Source organism: Megalobrama amblycephala, linkage group LG6 (assembly GCF_018812025.1).
Source record: "Megalobrama amblycephala isolate DHTTF-2021 linkage group LG6, ASM1881202v1, whole genome shotgun sequence".
Lineage (NCBI taxonomy): Eukaryota > Metazoa > Chordata > Actinopteri > Cypriniformes > Xenocyprididae > Megalobrama > Megalobrama amblycephala.
This window is the reverse complement of record NC_063049.1, coordinates 4015337-4030442: the sequence shown is the minus strand read 5'-3', so window position 1 is coordinate 4030442 and position 15106 is coordinate 4015337. Positions and strand designations below refer to the sequence as shown.

At 38.1% G+C, this 15106-nt stretch overlaps 2 protein-coding genes across 6 annotated transcripts in view; one reads left to right on the top strand and one right to left on the bottom strand.

Annotated features, from left to right (window-relative positions):
- Nucleotides 1–6430: 6430 nt before the first annotated feature.
- LOC125269703 (galactose-specific lectin nattectin-like) lies at nt 6431–9517 on the bottom strand. Of its 2 annotated transcripts, none has more exons than XM_048192652.1 (7): nt 9302–9517; nt 8905–8969; nt 8600–8685; nt 8198–8320; nt 7807–7915; nt 7537–7692; nt 6431–6557 (listed from the first exon to the last, which is right to left on the bottom strand). In XM_048192652.1, coding segments are annotated over exons 1-6 (456 nt in total). In that variant the 5' UTR covers nt 9304–9517; the 3' UTR covers nt 6431–6557; nt 7537–7621. The 2 variants fall into 2 exon arrangements, with proteins under 2 accessions (XP_048048609.1, XP_048048610.1); XM_048192653.1 differs by having other exon boundaries at nt 6431–6563; nt 7543–7692.
- Nucleotides 9518–12287: 2770 nt separating this feature from the next.
- kif5aa (kinesin family member 5A, a) overlaps nt 12288–15106 on the top strand; it is a 52487-nt gene continuing 49668 nt past the window's right edge. Inside the window, exons 1-7 of one of the 4 annotated variants that reach the window (XM_048192645.1) lie at nt 12288–12923; nt 13437–13524; nt 13616–13689; nt 14555–14659; nt 14742–14790; nt 14875–14930; nt 15008–15095. In XM_048192645.1, coding sequence (XP_048048602.1) covers nt 12795–12923; nt 13437–13524; nt 13616–13689; nt 14555–14659; nt 14742–14790; nt 14875–14930; nt 15008–15095 — 589 coding nt within the window. In that variant the 5' untranslated portion in view covers nt 12288–12794. The remainder of the gene's footprint in view (nt 12924–13436; nt 13525–13615; nt 13690–14554; nt 14660–14741; nt 14791–14874; nt 14931–15007; nt 15096–15106) is intronic. The other 3 variants (XM_048192644.1, XM_048192642.1, XM_048192643.1) reach the window with 3 other exon arrangements.

Below are 15106 nucleotides of genomic sequence, written 5' to 3'. Positions count from 1 at the left end.
CCTTTGTCTAGTTATTCTCTCTGTGACATTTCAATGAGATCTCTCTGGGTAGTTTTAACAAATTAATGGACATGACAATGTTATGTATTTGGTTTTTGACAGTCTACATCTGCTACACACTCTGCTGTTATTATTGAATTCAAGTGTGGTACTGTGATAGGATGCCACATTTACAATAAGTCAGTTTGTGAAATTTCATCCCTGCTACATATTCCACGGTCAACTATAAGTGATATTATTGTAAAGTGGAACGTTTTAGGAACAGCAGCTACTCAGCCACAAAGCGGAAGACCATGTAAAGTCACAGCGGGGTCACCAATGGCTGAGGCGCTATGTGCATAAAAGTCTTCAACCCTATGCTGATTCTATACCTGAAGAATTCTAAACTTTCTATCAGCACAAAGCCTGTGTGGCAGGAGCTTCGTGGAATGGGTTTTCATGGCCAAGCAGTTGCATGCAAACCTCACATCACCAAGTGATATGCCATGTGTTGGATGGAGTGGTGTAAAGCATAAACTGTGTTTTGTGAGTGATGAATCACACTTCTCTGTTTGGCAGTCTGATGGGCAGTCATAAAGACGTGGTTGGATGAATTTGGTGTGAAAGAACATGATTGGCCCGCACAGAGCCCTGAACTCGACCAGACTGAACACCTTTGGGATTAACTGTTTTTTTTTTTTTTCTTTTATGGTATATTGTACAGTACTTTGGTACAACATGTATTGTTTTAAATGTGCTTTATAAATAAACTTGTACGGGAATGGAGATTGCAAGCCAGGTTTTCTCGTCCAACATCAGTGTCTGTCCCAGTACTTTTGTCCATATAGTGTATGTGCAGCATTAACAATCCCCTCCCAACTACTACTGGAAATCTCCCTATCCAACACTGCTACCCAGTCTGACTCACACCATCAACACACCCCTCACTACTGGAAACTTTCCCATCACATATAAGCAGGCTAACCCCACTGCTCCAAAAAACAACACTTAATCCTTCAGCTGTTGAAAACTCTTCTTCAATTTCTTTTAAAAACTCTTAGAGTTAAATCATGTCTCTGCTTATCCCACAGAATGAGCTTCTTGACAACAACCAGTCATGCTTCAAAAGTGGACACTCCAGAGAGCCCACCCTGCTGACTGTTGCTGAAACTCATTAGCTGGGGGAAGAGAACTCCAAATCATCTGTTCTTATTCTACTGGACATGTCAGTTGCCTTTGAAACTGTTAACCCACAGGATGCTCCTGTCCACCCTTTCTGACTAGAGCATTGCAGGTACTTTGAACAATCTACTTGTGAGGTACGCCACCAAAGTTTCATGGAGAGGAGGACCATCACATCAGCTAATCACCAGGGTGCCTTAAGGTTCAGTGCTTCAGGGTTTTTCTCAATTTACAACTTCACTGGGAATGATCATAAAGGCACATGACTTCTTCTACCACTGCTATGCAGATGATACATAGTTCTATTTATCATTCCAACATGATGATCCCACTATCTCAGTACTTATCTGCCTAGCTCTCAGAAATTTCTGTTTAGATTAAGGAGCATCATCTCCAACTTCACCTTGCGAAGACTGAGTTTCTTGTAATGCCCTCCAGTTAAACCTTCCAGTTGAGCACAATATCACTAACACCAACCAGAACAGCAAGGAACATGGGGGTTGGTATGCAATATCCAATTGTGCTTTACCACCCACATTAATGGCCCCATCATGTAGGTTCACGATTTACAACATCAGGAAAATCAGACCCTTTCTGTCAGAATTTGTGGCACAGCTCCTAGTCCAAACTCTTATCATTTCAAGACTGGACTGCTGAAATGCTCCACTGGTGCACTTTCCAGCCAGCATGTCTTTTATGACCCTCTATTAATGTTGTTTAAAATATGTAAAAGAGTATGTAACATAATAGTGTTAAAGTTAAATAATTCAGTTACTGATAACTTGTGTGATGAGATGAATCAGGCAGAGACAGATTGGAATTAAAGCTTTTAGTATCTCGTCTTGAGGAAAATACACCCGATGGTTTATACAAGACAGTGAATCCATAAATAAATATTTACAGAATTATGTACAAATAATAAACAAACACAGAACACAGGAGTGAGGGACAAAATGTGGCGCTAAATCAAAGAAATCAACAAAACAAAACATATGCTAACTTACACCATTTAAAATACTAAACTAACAAAGAAATAAAGCACAAAATAAAACAAATTTTTGCACAACAAATCGCCAACTAAACTACACTAACTAACAAACATAAATAAGAGGGGTAGCATCTGCTCCTTACCGGGTGTGTATAAACAAAATCAATCATGTTGCATTCTGTAAGTCACGTGACATACTAACTATCCCTCCTCTCTGAGTCCGGGAAGATCTTTTGAATGAACCGAGTCACATTCAAAAACAACAACACAAGTTTAGAGAAGTAAAATAATAAAAAAAAAAACTAAGAAAAATAAATTAAGGATGCTAGCAACAAACAGCAAGTCAAACGAGAGAAAACACACCTCTCTCCTCTCGTCACTTCTGGGTTTTTATACGAAGCAGGCGAGTTCGGATTGTTCCTTAGGGGGAGGTGTCGACCCATTGAATAATGATGATTGATGTGCTAGCCAACCAATCATGAACCTAAGCATTATGACAGTCAAGAAGGAAAGAAAAGATCTCACTCTACTGCCTCCCAGTGGCAGGCAGAATTTAAGGTCTTGACACTGGCTTTCAGGATCTTTAAGAAGCAACATTATATACACTGATCAGCCACAACATTGAAACCACTGTCAGGTGAAGTGAATAACATTGATTATATTGTTACAATGCTACCTGTCAAGGGGTGGGATATATTAGGCAGCAAGTGAAGTCAGTTCTTGAATTTCATGTGTTGGAACCTGGAAAAATGGAAAAATGAAAAGATTTGAGTGGCTGACAACTCCAAAGCAGCAAGTCTTGTTGGGTGTTTCTGGTATACAGTGATTAGTACCTACCAAAAAAAGGTGCAGGAAAGGACAACTACTAAACCAGCATAAGAGTCATGGGTGCTACTGTAGCTCAAGGGGGTCTTCAACTGCATTTGTTTCCACAGGTGAACTTATATAACTATGATTTTTAAATCAAAAATTGCCATAATTGAGAAATAAAAATCTATTTTTCTACCCTTTCTACCCTTAAAGTTTGAAGAGGTGTGTCTGCTGTAAGACTTCAGTGTAAACACCCACTGCTGTGATTGGCTGACATGTTTGCATATGAAATAAGTCTTACATGTGGAACCAGTGCTGCTGCACTGTTTGATTGACAGCTTTAATGACTGTAAAGGGAGCATTCTTTGATCAATTTCTGTATGTGATTTAATCACATTTTAAATAACAGATTATTTTCATGCTACTAAAAGAAACAATCTGAAGAAGATTGTTTAGTCACTGGCTTGATTTACTGTTACATAAGTGGCTTTAAATTTGGACGGGGTGGTGGAATTTTTTCCCTTCCCGAAACCTAAAACCCAAGGGGAGAAATGCCGGTGTTCAGACAATTTGTGCTACCCTGTCAGATTTCCCATTGAAACAGTAGGTAGAAAAATGCTAACGAAAAATGCTAACGTTACCTATCAGATTGTACTTCCAGCATGATATTAACGTGGTTTATGGCTTTATTAATGTCTACACCTACCCCAACCCTAAACCTACCCTTACAATAATGCAAATACAGTAATTTTGTGTTATTTATCATGACAACAATGATGTAATATTGATGTGCGCATTAGCTAACTCAGCACATCATTGCTTGGAAATAATGATGGTTCTTTGTTCATATGCATATATTTGAACATAAAATAAGATGATTAAAGGCAAGACGGAGTAGCCTGGCGCGCTAAAAATATAAGCGGGAGAATGTTATCATTGCAAAGTGGTCAGGCTAACGTCGTGTGTTTATTCCACAAGACTTATGGATAAGCTGTTTGATTTATAATTATTAGGTTATTTTCACAAATTTCACTTAACCTGCTGTGGATGAACAAAGCTGTTCCTCAATTTGTGTGTTTCCCATTTGAATGGTCAGTGTATGAAGCGGCTGCTGCTCGCGCTGGGAGCTTTAGCTTCAATTTTGATCAAATTATTTTCGAATCGGTTGCATATTATGTCGTGGATATATTCCTTGAATGCATACTGCAGTCCCTTTTGTTTTGCTCTCTCAGATATTTCACCTGTTCACCAAAAATGACTTATTAGCTCCTTGAAAATGTCTGACACCGGTGCATACATACTGTAAATGACTTGCCAGGCGCGAAAGCTTGACAGGCGTAGCAACAGTAACTAAGGAGGGCGGGGCTTGGCGATGGGTCCCTTATTTTGAGACAAAAAACATCTGACTTGAATCATTACACATCAGAAATCACTGATCACAGTTCAGGCATTAGAATGAACACTGTTACTTACATGTCATGGCTGTCATATCTTGCAGTAAAAGCCATGCACTGATTGCGACTGATTTACCAAAGAATCCACAGTGAAATGTAATGAATCCAAAAAAGTAATGCTTGGCTGAGACTTTTACATAGTTGAAAATAACCCATTTCTAGCATTAGGAAAGTGATTTTGTCCTTGTCCCCACAGAGGTCTGTGCATGCCATTGCATAAAAGGACATTTTTATTAAATGAACCAATTTGTTCACGGCTTTCTGGGGGTAAGACACACTGGTCCCTGGTAGAATACATAGATCATGCCCTTCTGTTCAGTGGATCTTCTTTTACTGTGGGGACTGTAGAGCCTTTTCACATCATGCCTGCCAAACCAGAGCCTGTTCTCGTCATACCTGCCATGCCAGTTATAGGCCTTCTAATGCTCCACAGCCCAGGTCTGCCACTGTTCCATGGTCCTGGACCACCATTGTTCCATGACCCTCTGCTCCATGGTCCAGGTCCACCAACGCTCCATGGTCCACTGCTCCATGGCTAAGGCCCGCCCTTTGAACCACGACCCTCTGCTCCACGGCCCAGGTCCGCCACTGCACCACGGTCCAAGTCTGCTACCGCTGCACAGTCCAGACCACGATCCCAGCCCTCTTCCTCTTCATGGGCCTGGCCCACTATCCCGACGCTACTCCTCCACACTTCTGGACTTTTTGTTGTTTTGGGTTGTTTTTGTTGGGAGGTTCGATAAGGCGCCGAGTGCCACTTTTTTTTGAGGGTGGAATATATAACATTGGGTTTGGGTTTTATTTGTTTTAATGTCTTTAATTTGTAGTTTGCCTTAGCTATTTTTCATGTTCCTGTCATGTGACTTCCTTGCCCTCATGTGATCATGTCTTGTGCTCCCCTTAGGTGTGTTCGAGCTCATGCAGCGCCGCACAGACCGATCGGCGGCTGACTTGAAGCAGTGCATGCCGGTAAGAAATTTTGTCCGACTTGAGACAGCGCCGACACCATGTGACTGTGACGTATGGCTTCAATGTACCACGAGAGCGATTCAAGCAGACGAGAGAAAGTGTTGTGAGACTACCCAGTGCTTCAAAGAAAGCAAAATACATCACAAAGTCAATTGCAGTGTTTCCCATACATTGATTATTTGTGCCGCCTCAAATAGATTTAAACTGTTCCAAAAAACGCTTCTGGTGGGATGTGTAGGATAAGCACTTTCTCACTTCATGAATATTGATATAGTAATGAATGCACTGGAAAGCCCTCAAACTACTCATATAGGCTACACTTTGCATCAGATATCAATGCTGAGAGAGATAGAGTGTAAGACATTAGAGCTACATGATTAATCTTTAAAAGATTTAGTCAAACATGAAACGCGACCTTATTCCTAAATGTGTTGGTGCTGCCGCTGATCCGAGAGCAGTTGTCATTATTTCTACCTCATAGTATCGTTATATCTGTGATACAATAGTTCAAATTATCATAGAAGTGCTTTAATAAAAGTTTATAGTTCAAATATGAACACTGCTGTCTACATTAGCGATCAAAATACCTATCACCTTTTGAAAATGGTGCTTCAAATAAAGACTGTATCGTTGACTGTTAAAAAATGTGTTTGTCATTGAATCATTTATTCAAGAGAATGTTGTAGCCTACTACTGTACTGTATGATGCTTCTAAAAATAAAACTCAAATGTGATGAATTGTTTTTGTAAATATGGCTCATACATCATGTACGGTCTGTATAAGTGTATGATTAAACTTTTTCCCATGCTCTAGTGTAAAAAAAAAAAAAAAAACTGAAAAATCGCAATACATATCGTATCGGTACCCGAGTATCACGATAGTATTGAATCTGGAGATAGGTGAATCATCCCAGCCCCAGCGTCATCATTCAGATGCAGTACACCAGACATATGAAAAATATTTTACTTTATATTTACTTTTATTTGATTGTTTTTACCCTTGACTGTCATTTGTTTGAGCCAATACTACAAATCAAATAAAGAAAAATCCTTTTTCAATGCTTTTATTGATTGGAGAAATTAAAGATAAAAAGAGGTTGAAATTCAGATTTACATAATGGACATGCTGTATGTTCCTATTACACTTCAATTTTCATCAGTCAAGTAGGTTCCCTTTTAAAGGTGCCCTTGATTCAAAAATTGAATTTACCCTGGCATAGTTAAATAACAAGAGTTCATTACATGGAAAAGACATACAGTGAGTCTCAAACTCCATTGTTTCCTCCTTCTTATATAAATCTCATTTGTTTAAAAGACCTCCGAAGAACAGGCGAATCTCAACATAACACCGACTGTTACGTAACAGTCGGGGTGTACGCCCCAATATTTGCATAATGCCAGCCCACGTTCCCAACAATTATCAAAGGCATTACACAAGGGCAGCCAGTATTAACGTCTGGAGCTGCACACAGCCGAATCATCAGACTAGGTAAGCAAGCAAGAACAACAGCGAAAAATGGCAGATGGAGCAATAATAACTGACATGATCCATGATATCATGATATTTTTAGTGATATTTGTAAATTGTCTTTCTAAATGTTTCGTTAGCATGTTGCTAATGTACTGTTAAATGAGGTTAAAGTTACCATCGTTTCTTACTGTATTCACGGAGACAAGACTGTCGTTATTTTCATTTTTTAAACACTTGCAGTCTGTATAATGCATAAACACAACTTCATTCTTTATAAATCTCTCCAACAGTGTAGCAATAGCCGTTAGCCACGGAGCCCAGCCTCAGATTCACTCAGAATAAAACTTTTAACATCCAAATAAATAATTTACTCACATAATTCGAAGCATGCATACAGCATGCATGACGAACATCTTGTAAAGATCCATTTAGGGTTATATTAGCTGTGTGAACTTTGTAAATGCGCTGTAATATAGTTGACAGCTCGTGTGGCAGGAAGCACGCGTCTTAAAGGGGCGGCGCCGAGTGTAAATCAGTGCATTGTTAATGATGCCCCAAAATAGGCAGTTAAAAAAATTAATTTAAAAAAATCTATGGGGTATTTTGAGCTGAAACTTCACAGACACATTCAGGAGACACCTTAGACTTATATTACATCTTGTGAAAGAACGTTCTTGGGCACCTTTAAAAATAAGATTTATGTAGAATAGAAATTCAGAAAATGTTTTAATGCATGTTCAATCAATGAACTTGCGAGCAGAATGACTTTTAATAAAGACTTCTAGCACAAATAAAAGCAAGTGGGACTTGTTTGTCATTGTCATTCCAGCAGTGGTTACCTAGGATAAGACAAACAATAAATAAATGATTATTTTTCTGAATCAAAGACACTTTTATTAATGTAATGAACTTTATATTTATTTATAGTTTTAAGAAATGCATTATATTCATACCAAAGTTTATTTCCAGAGTGTGCTCAACATTTATAAAATTGTCAGGTTGTCCACTGCACCAGTTGTTGTAATCAAAGGCAGAGCCATCACTCCACAGCCACTGTCCTTCCTAAAGAGTTAATGAAGTGCTTAGAAAGTCTTCTGTTCTGAAACTCATTTCAGAAGTTCATTCATTCTTTACACAATCACTTATAACTGCAATTGATGAACTTTTTTCCATTTTATAAAATATTTGTGCCTAAATTCACACCTGGGCTTTGTGTTCGTTAGCCCAGGGCCCCGCAAAGGCTTAATGCGGGACTGGTGAGAGCTGCCTGTCTGTTAAGTTGTTGCCACAAAAAATGAATTGCTTAAATAAAACAAATGTTTTATTATCTGCATAACCTCTTACTTTTACAGCATCATGACCACCAATATAAGCTCGTGTCGTACCAGGCACCATGTTCAGCAGAAGATCGTTTTCAGATTTACTGTGCACCGATGCAAGATTTCCACCAAAGGTTTGACAGTACTTCTGAAAAGGCAAATTGTTTTTAATATTATCAATCAAACTTTTTTTTTTTTTTTACAAAAAAGCAGTTATTTTGTAACATTGATAATTGTACATTTCTAGATGTGTTTTTCCAAATGTGATCTGCACTGCAAAAAACAAAACTTATTACCGATCAGTAATTTACAGAGTCCCAAAAAGGATGTTTACAAAAATAAAAATATTTTTCAGAAAATCAAATTTTTAAAGAGGTGAATAAAAATATGTTGCATAACAATAATAGTGCTGTACGTAGCACATTACCTCTGCTGACAACCAGTCGAGTGTTTGTGAGAAGAATTTGGCACATTTCAGTCCAAATGCTGACCATCCAGGGGGGCAGTCATCAGCTGTATAATAATAATAGAATAGAAACAGTGAGTATATTTACATACACAATCACACTGACTATGCTTAGTAACCCAACAACATCATGTGAACTATAAATAAGGTTGTTGTTGGGTAAATGTCATGAACTGTTTAAATTATTCAAATAAGTACATAACTTTTTGCAAGAATATAAAATGTATTCTTTGCTTTCACTGTAATAACAATATTGCAATAGTGACCTGCTGCATCCCCCTGAGGTAATGTCGTGAAAAGAAGCAGAAGTGTCAGCTTTTCCATGGTAAACCTGGGAATGAATACACAGAAAAGGTAATATATGACTGTGCATTATAAGAAAATGTCAAATATACCAAACAAGCACAACGCTATTTGAAATAAATACACTTAATCTGTATATTGATAATAAAAAATAGCTTATATAAAGTTAAAATGAGCTGCATTAAATATTAAGACATAAATGTAAATGATACACATTGTTTCACTGGCAGATTTTTATTCACTTTTAACTTAATCTTTAATTTAAGAGGAGGTTTATGCTAACAAGTGTAAATACAAAACAACATATACACTGTCTGAAAACAGTTTGTACTGAAATGCAGGAATGTGCTAAATACTTACATGTTTATTTCAGAATGCGCCGTCAGAATTTCAGTAGTTCTGCAGTGATGCTCTATGAAGCACTTTTTTCTACTTTCAAGTCAAAAGTGTGGCTACCTGTGATTATTATTCTGACAGACTTCCTATTTATAATTTGAAATTTGGGTGGAGCATCAGGAGATTTGGATAGATAGATATCAAAGATATTGGAAACCTTTAATCTTCTTGGAATCTTCCATTAACATGCTGTAGATGAAAAATCCCTTAAGAAATGTTTGCTCAGTCCAAGGAAACGGTTGGTAAAGACCAGTTTTTCATGTTCTGAGAATGAGGACCCAACAGCAGACAGATGCTCACGTACTGAACCGCTGCCAAACAGGATAGCCAGTTATAATAATTTCCTTGTGTAAATCCTTGTTTCATTTGGCCTGAGAACAAAAAATACATTCATGAGCCCAAAGACTGTCCATTAGATATACCCAAAACAAATTATACCTCATGATTAACCAGTACAGAGACATCAGAGCCATCAGCAAACGTCAGAGGTTCTTGTCGAGGTAAGGCTGTTCTTACCTTTGTCCTTTCCCGCATGGGCCGTTGTACAGAATTGGTGTAAACTGTTGTCCCACAACCAAAAAACACATTTAAAAAGCATTTACTGTCAGCCACTAACTCAGTCACCTTCTCAGCACTACATTTCCCACAATCCTCCTGACTCACTCACCTGCACTCAGTCAGCCATTACTGAGGCCTAGATTGCCAGCAAGACAATTAACACTTTCAAACACTCTGAAAGCTACTAAAAACATATTTAAAACAGTTCATGTGACTACAGTGGTCCAATCTTAATGTTATGAAGCGGCGAGAATACTTTTTGTGCGCCAAAAAAACATAAATAGTGACTTTATTCAACAATATCTCAGACATCCCAACCTGCAAAAAGTCATTTCAGGAACTTCCGGGAGACTTGGGATGTCTGATATCTAGTGGTGTGATTTCAAAACACTGCTTCATGAAGCTTCGAAGCTTTACGAATCTTTTGTTTTGAATCTGTTTTGAATCAAACTGCCAAAGTCACGCCCCCCTGTGGTGAACCATTGAAATTTCAAAGCATTTATGATGTAACAAAGTCTTGTTTACTGAAATCACATCACTTTGGCAGTTTGATACACGCTCCGAATCACTGATTCAAAACAAAAGATTCGTAAAACTTCGAAGCTTCATTAAGCAGTGTTTTGAAATCACACATCACTAGATATTGTCATAAAGATGTTTTTTTTTTTTTTTTTTTTGTGCACAAAAAGTATTCTTGTCGCTTCATAACATTAAGGTTGACCCACTGTAGTCACATGAACAGTTTTAAATGTGTCTTTAGCTTTCTGGGCATCTGAAAGTGTAAATTATCTTTCTGTCAATGGAAGCCTCACTGAGCCATCGGATTTCATCAAAAATGTCTTAATTTGTGTTCTGAAGATGAACGAAGGTCTTACAGGTGTGGAACGACATGAGGGTGAGGAATAAGTTTTGGTAGTGACAAAGGGCAAAAGGGAACACATAATCCTTTATTTTGGGGGAAATAAAAGTTAAATATTTAAATTTTGTCATGTGATGTGGTCACTACCAACATTACTGTCACTACTGAACATGTGCAGTCACGACCGAAACATGGGATGTTTTGTTTAAAAATAAAGTATATTGAATGATCAACTATGATGTTATTATGGTGTTTCACTTTGAAATCAGTTTGATAAACTTTATGACTTTTACAAAGATTGGATTCAAAATACAACCAATCTCATAAATTACATTTGAAATATTGTTAAAATTGTAACTCTTATTGATTTACCTGTGAAAATATTCTTTAAAATAGCAAATAATACATTTACAATTCTTTTTCAATTATTTATTATTGTGTTTCGGTAGTGACAAATTTGGGGAGAGGAAAAACATTCCAAAACTTTCTGAAAATACAATATGAGAATTAACTGCACAATTACTAGAAATGTGTAGCTTGGATATTATACAATTTACATACATACAAAAATTGTGGAAAAATACATTATTATTTTCCAGATGTTTCCAGCTGTGACTCTGAACCAGTTCTGTAGAATGACCCATAAAGGCTGATTTATCTGCCGTTTTAAAAGTAAGATCTTTTCTGTGAATGTGTGAGACGTCTGATTCATTAACTATAGAGAAATAACGAGAAAAATAACAAAGTTCAGTATATAGTAAAACTGTTTCTAATACAAACCAGTGTGTTTATAATCATTTTATAATTTAAAAAAGGGATAAGCAGTTTTATACAGCAAAATAATACAAAATGGAAATATTTAACACCAGATTTTAATTTATATTTAAAATGTATCTGTATTGTTGTTAGTTTATGTAATGATATAGGTCTAAAATTGTAAATAGAATATATATATATATATTATATATATATATATATATAATGAAACCCTTATATCATTTGTTGGATAAATCTTTACCACAATAAAATTATGTATGGGGCTCACATTCATTTCTGTAGAGTTTTTGACAGATATGTAAGCTGTGGGGCCCATTCTCCTCTGGCACACACACACACACACACACACACACAGGTTTGTTTTGTTAGGACATCGGTGAGGACATTGCATAGACTTCCATTGATTTATATCAGGTCACCTAATCCAACCCTTCCTCCTAAACCTACCCATCACAGAAACATGTAACATCACTAGATTTAAATAAAAACATATTTTGGCTGATTCAAAACTAGTGAGGACCAGTCAATGTCTCTCTAGTGGGTTGTTAAAGTATTTCACAAAATGAGGACCTCACAAGTATAGCCAAAACAACACACACACTTCCCATTCCACATATATAATATAATATCAGTGGAGACGTTTACACTGGAAATTATAATCGTTTCAAGTTTGGCTGCTTAAAATATAAATAGAAAACTGCTCTGTCATTAAATCCGACGAAATCTGCCTATGAAATGACAAAATAATCCAGAAACCGGCTGTGATTGGTCCATCCTGAGCAGCGCTGAGGAAAGTCTCAGGCACCACGTGACAGCGGGTTCTGCTTCAGCAGAGCAGATATTATACTTATTTATGATTAAAATATGATATGAATAATGACATCGAAAAGCCTGACATATGAGTGAAATTAATCAGTGAAGAGAAAAATAGGATAATGACGATGTAGCCCCGCCCATTCGCGCGAGTGGTCCAGCAGACACGCCCTGCCTCCGCATCCCTCATGACAACAGCAGCATCCTCCGCCATCACATCACTGCGCCTGACTCCAGCAGCACAAACATCCCGAGCATCAAGGACAACAAACACAGCATATAACAGCACTAAAGCGAAGGGCTTCAGCAGCAGCATTTAAAGCAGACATCTGGAGCTTCGCCTGATTCGACGCGCAGACGCCATTTGCTCGAGTTCAGGCCGTCACGCTACCGTCTTCTGTTTCCATACAGATATAACACATCCCGTTTTAATCTAAACTCGCGTTAATCATGACGGACGCCGCAGCTGAGTGTAACATCAAAGTGCTCTGCCGCTTCCGGCCTCTCAATCAGGCCGAGATCCTGCGCGGGGACAAATTCCTGCCAACCTTTCAAGGGGACGACACCGTCATCATCGGGGTATGATGAACATTCACCTCCTTTACTGCAGATTCAACACAGATATAGAGATCTTTAGATTAAATGATGAGATGAATTATCTAGGTGATGCTCATGATGTGTCAGTATGACGTCAGCACATATAGAGGATGAAGGCCTCATCCGAGAGTAGCTGAAATATGACAAAAATATCGTTCTCTCTGTCTTATTGTTTTATTACCTCATATATATATATATATATATATATATATATATATGAGAGAGTTTGAGAGTTTGAATGAATGCAGGGAGTGGCTGATGATTTGTGTATAATGTTATTGGGAAGGGTGAAATGAACTAAGCTGAAATATAAAGTAAATCTATAGTGAAAGTAGCTGAATGTGAAGGATTATAAAGGATAAGCTGACGTTATACAGTACGTCTCTCCGCCGTCTGGATGTGACGTGATTAGTGTTATAATCAATAACTGAGTCCAAACAATGACGTTTCCTGCTTGACTCTCCTCTTCCTCTGTGTCTGTTTATGGGTCCGCAGGGAAAATCGTACGCGTTCGACCGTGTGTTTCCTACCAACACCACTCAGGAGCAGGTGTACAACACCTGTGCGAAGCAGATCGTCAAAGGTCAGTGTGTGGAGCTCTGGGTGAAGCTATCGGACTGTAGCAGCACTGATGTGAAGTGTTAAAGATAATATGTGTGTGTGTGTGTGTGTAGATGTGCTGGGAGGTTACAACGGCACCATCTTTGCCTATGGACAAACCTCTTCAGGGAAGACCCATACCATGGAGGTACAATCATATTTCAGATAACATAAACATTTGTACATTATTACACGACTTTAGGTGCACCTCCACTGGCAAGTGTTCAGAGAGTTCATTTTTGACTGTTTTTACCTGATTTTACATTATAAAAATCGCAAAATTATTTACAATATTTACAAAAATGACCTTACTATCAAAATGGCAAATATTTAGAGTAACATGCGTTAAACATTACTACTAAAAATGAGTTTTGTTTTGTAAATGTCATTGGTCAGCAGAGGTCATGTGTGCAGTTGTTCAGTGTCGTCGTTTGGATCAGTTTATGGGTGTAACATGACTATCTAAGCAATTTGGCTTCCTTCTACCATGAATCGACAACAATAAAACATGTTTTTCTTAAAGTATCTAATTAATAATACACAATGCCATTGATCTGACTGCACTGACTCTATTGGACGAGAACTGAGCTGGACCATGACAGAGCTGTTTTCTACAGAGCGAATTGGGTTACACTTGATTTTGACTACAAGTATCTTTGCTTCAACTTATTGTACTGACCCGAACCCTGACCTACAGTCTGCTAATACTCTAATGAGAGTTCGTCCACATGCATATGCAGCTTTACTGTCTAAAGGGGAGCATCAAAATAAAATCAAAATGGCACTAATTTATTAATTGGAACATTGAATCAGACTTCAGCTGAACCATGACACTGTTTTCTTTACTAAATTCTGTTTGCATCGATTCATTATTTTTCTGTTGATCACAGTAAAGCTGCTTTGAAACAATCTGTATTGTATAAAACTCTATTTAAATGAAGATGACTAGACATGTTTAGAAGCTCGATCAGACCAGGATGAATTTTAATAACGAACTGTGTTTTTTTCTTCAGGGAAACCTCCACGACCCGCAGCAGATGGGCATCATTCCCCGCATCGCAGAGGACATCTTCAACCACATCTTCTCCATGGATGAAAACCTGGAGTTCCACATCAAGGTACAGAGAGCTCCTGATAAACCTGACCGCTCCTGCTCTACCAGTGTGAGTCCCTCTCAAAATCAGTGTTTGCTTTCCTCAGGTGTCCTACTTCGAGATCTATATGGAGAAGATCCGGGATCTTCTGGACGGTTTGTAGGAAGCAGTAATAGTGCAGTGTTACAAGTTCAGTGCAGTGGTGTTTATACTCCTCGTTGTGTTTCTTTCCTCTTTAGTCACAAAGACCAATCTGGCTGTGCATGAGGACAAGAACCGCGTCCCTTACGTGAAGGTGATTTATCACAACCCCATGTTTAGTGAGAGTGTGATTAAGCTTTCTATCAATCCTAATGACGTGTGTGCTGTCAGGGCTGCACCGAACGCTTCGTGTCCAGCCCGGAAGAGGTCATGGACGTCATCGACGAGGGAAAGTCCAATCGGCACGTCGCCGTCACCAGTGAGTGCTTC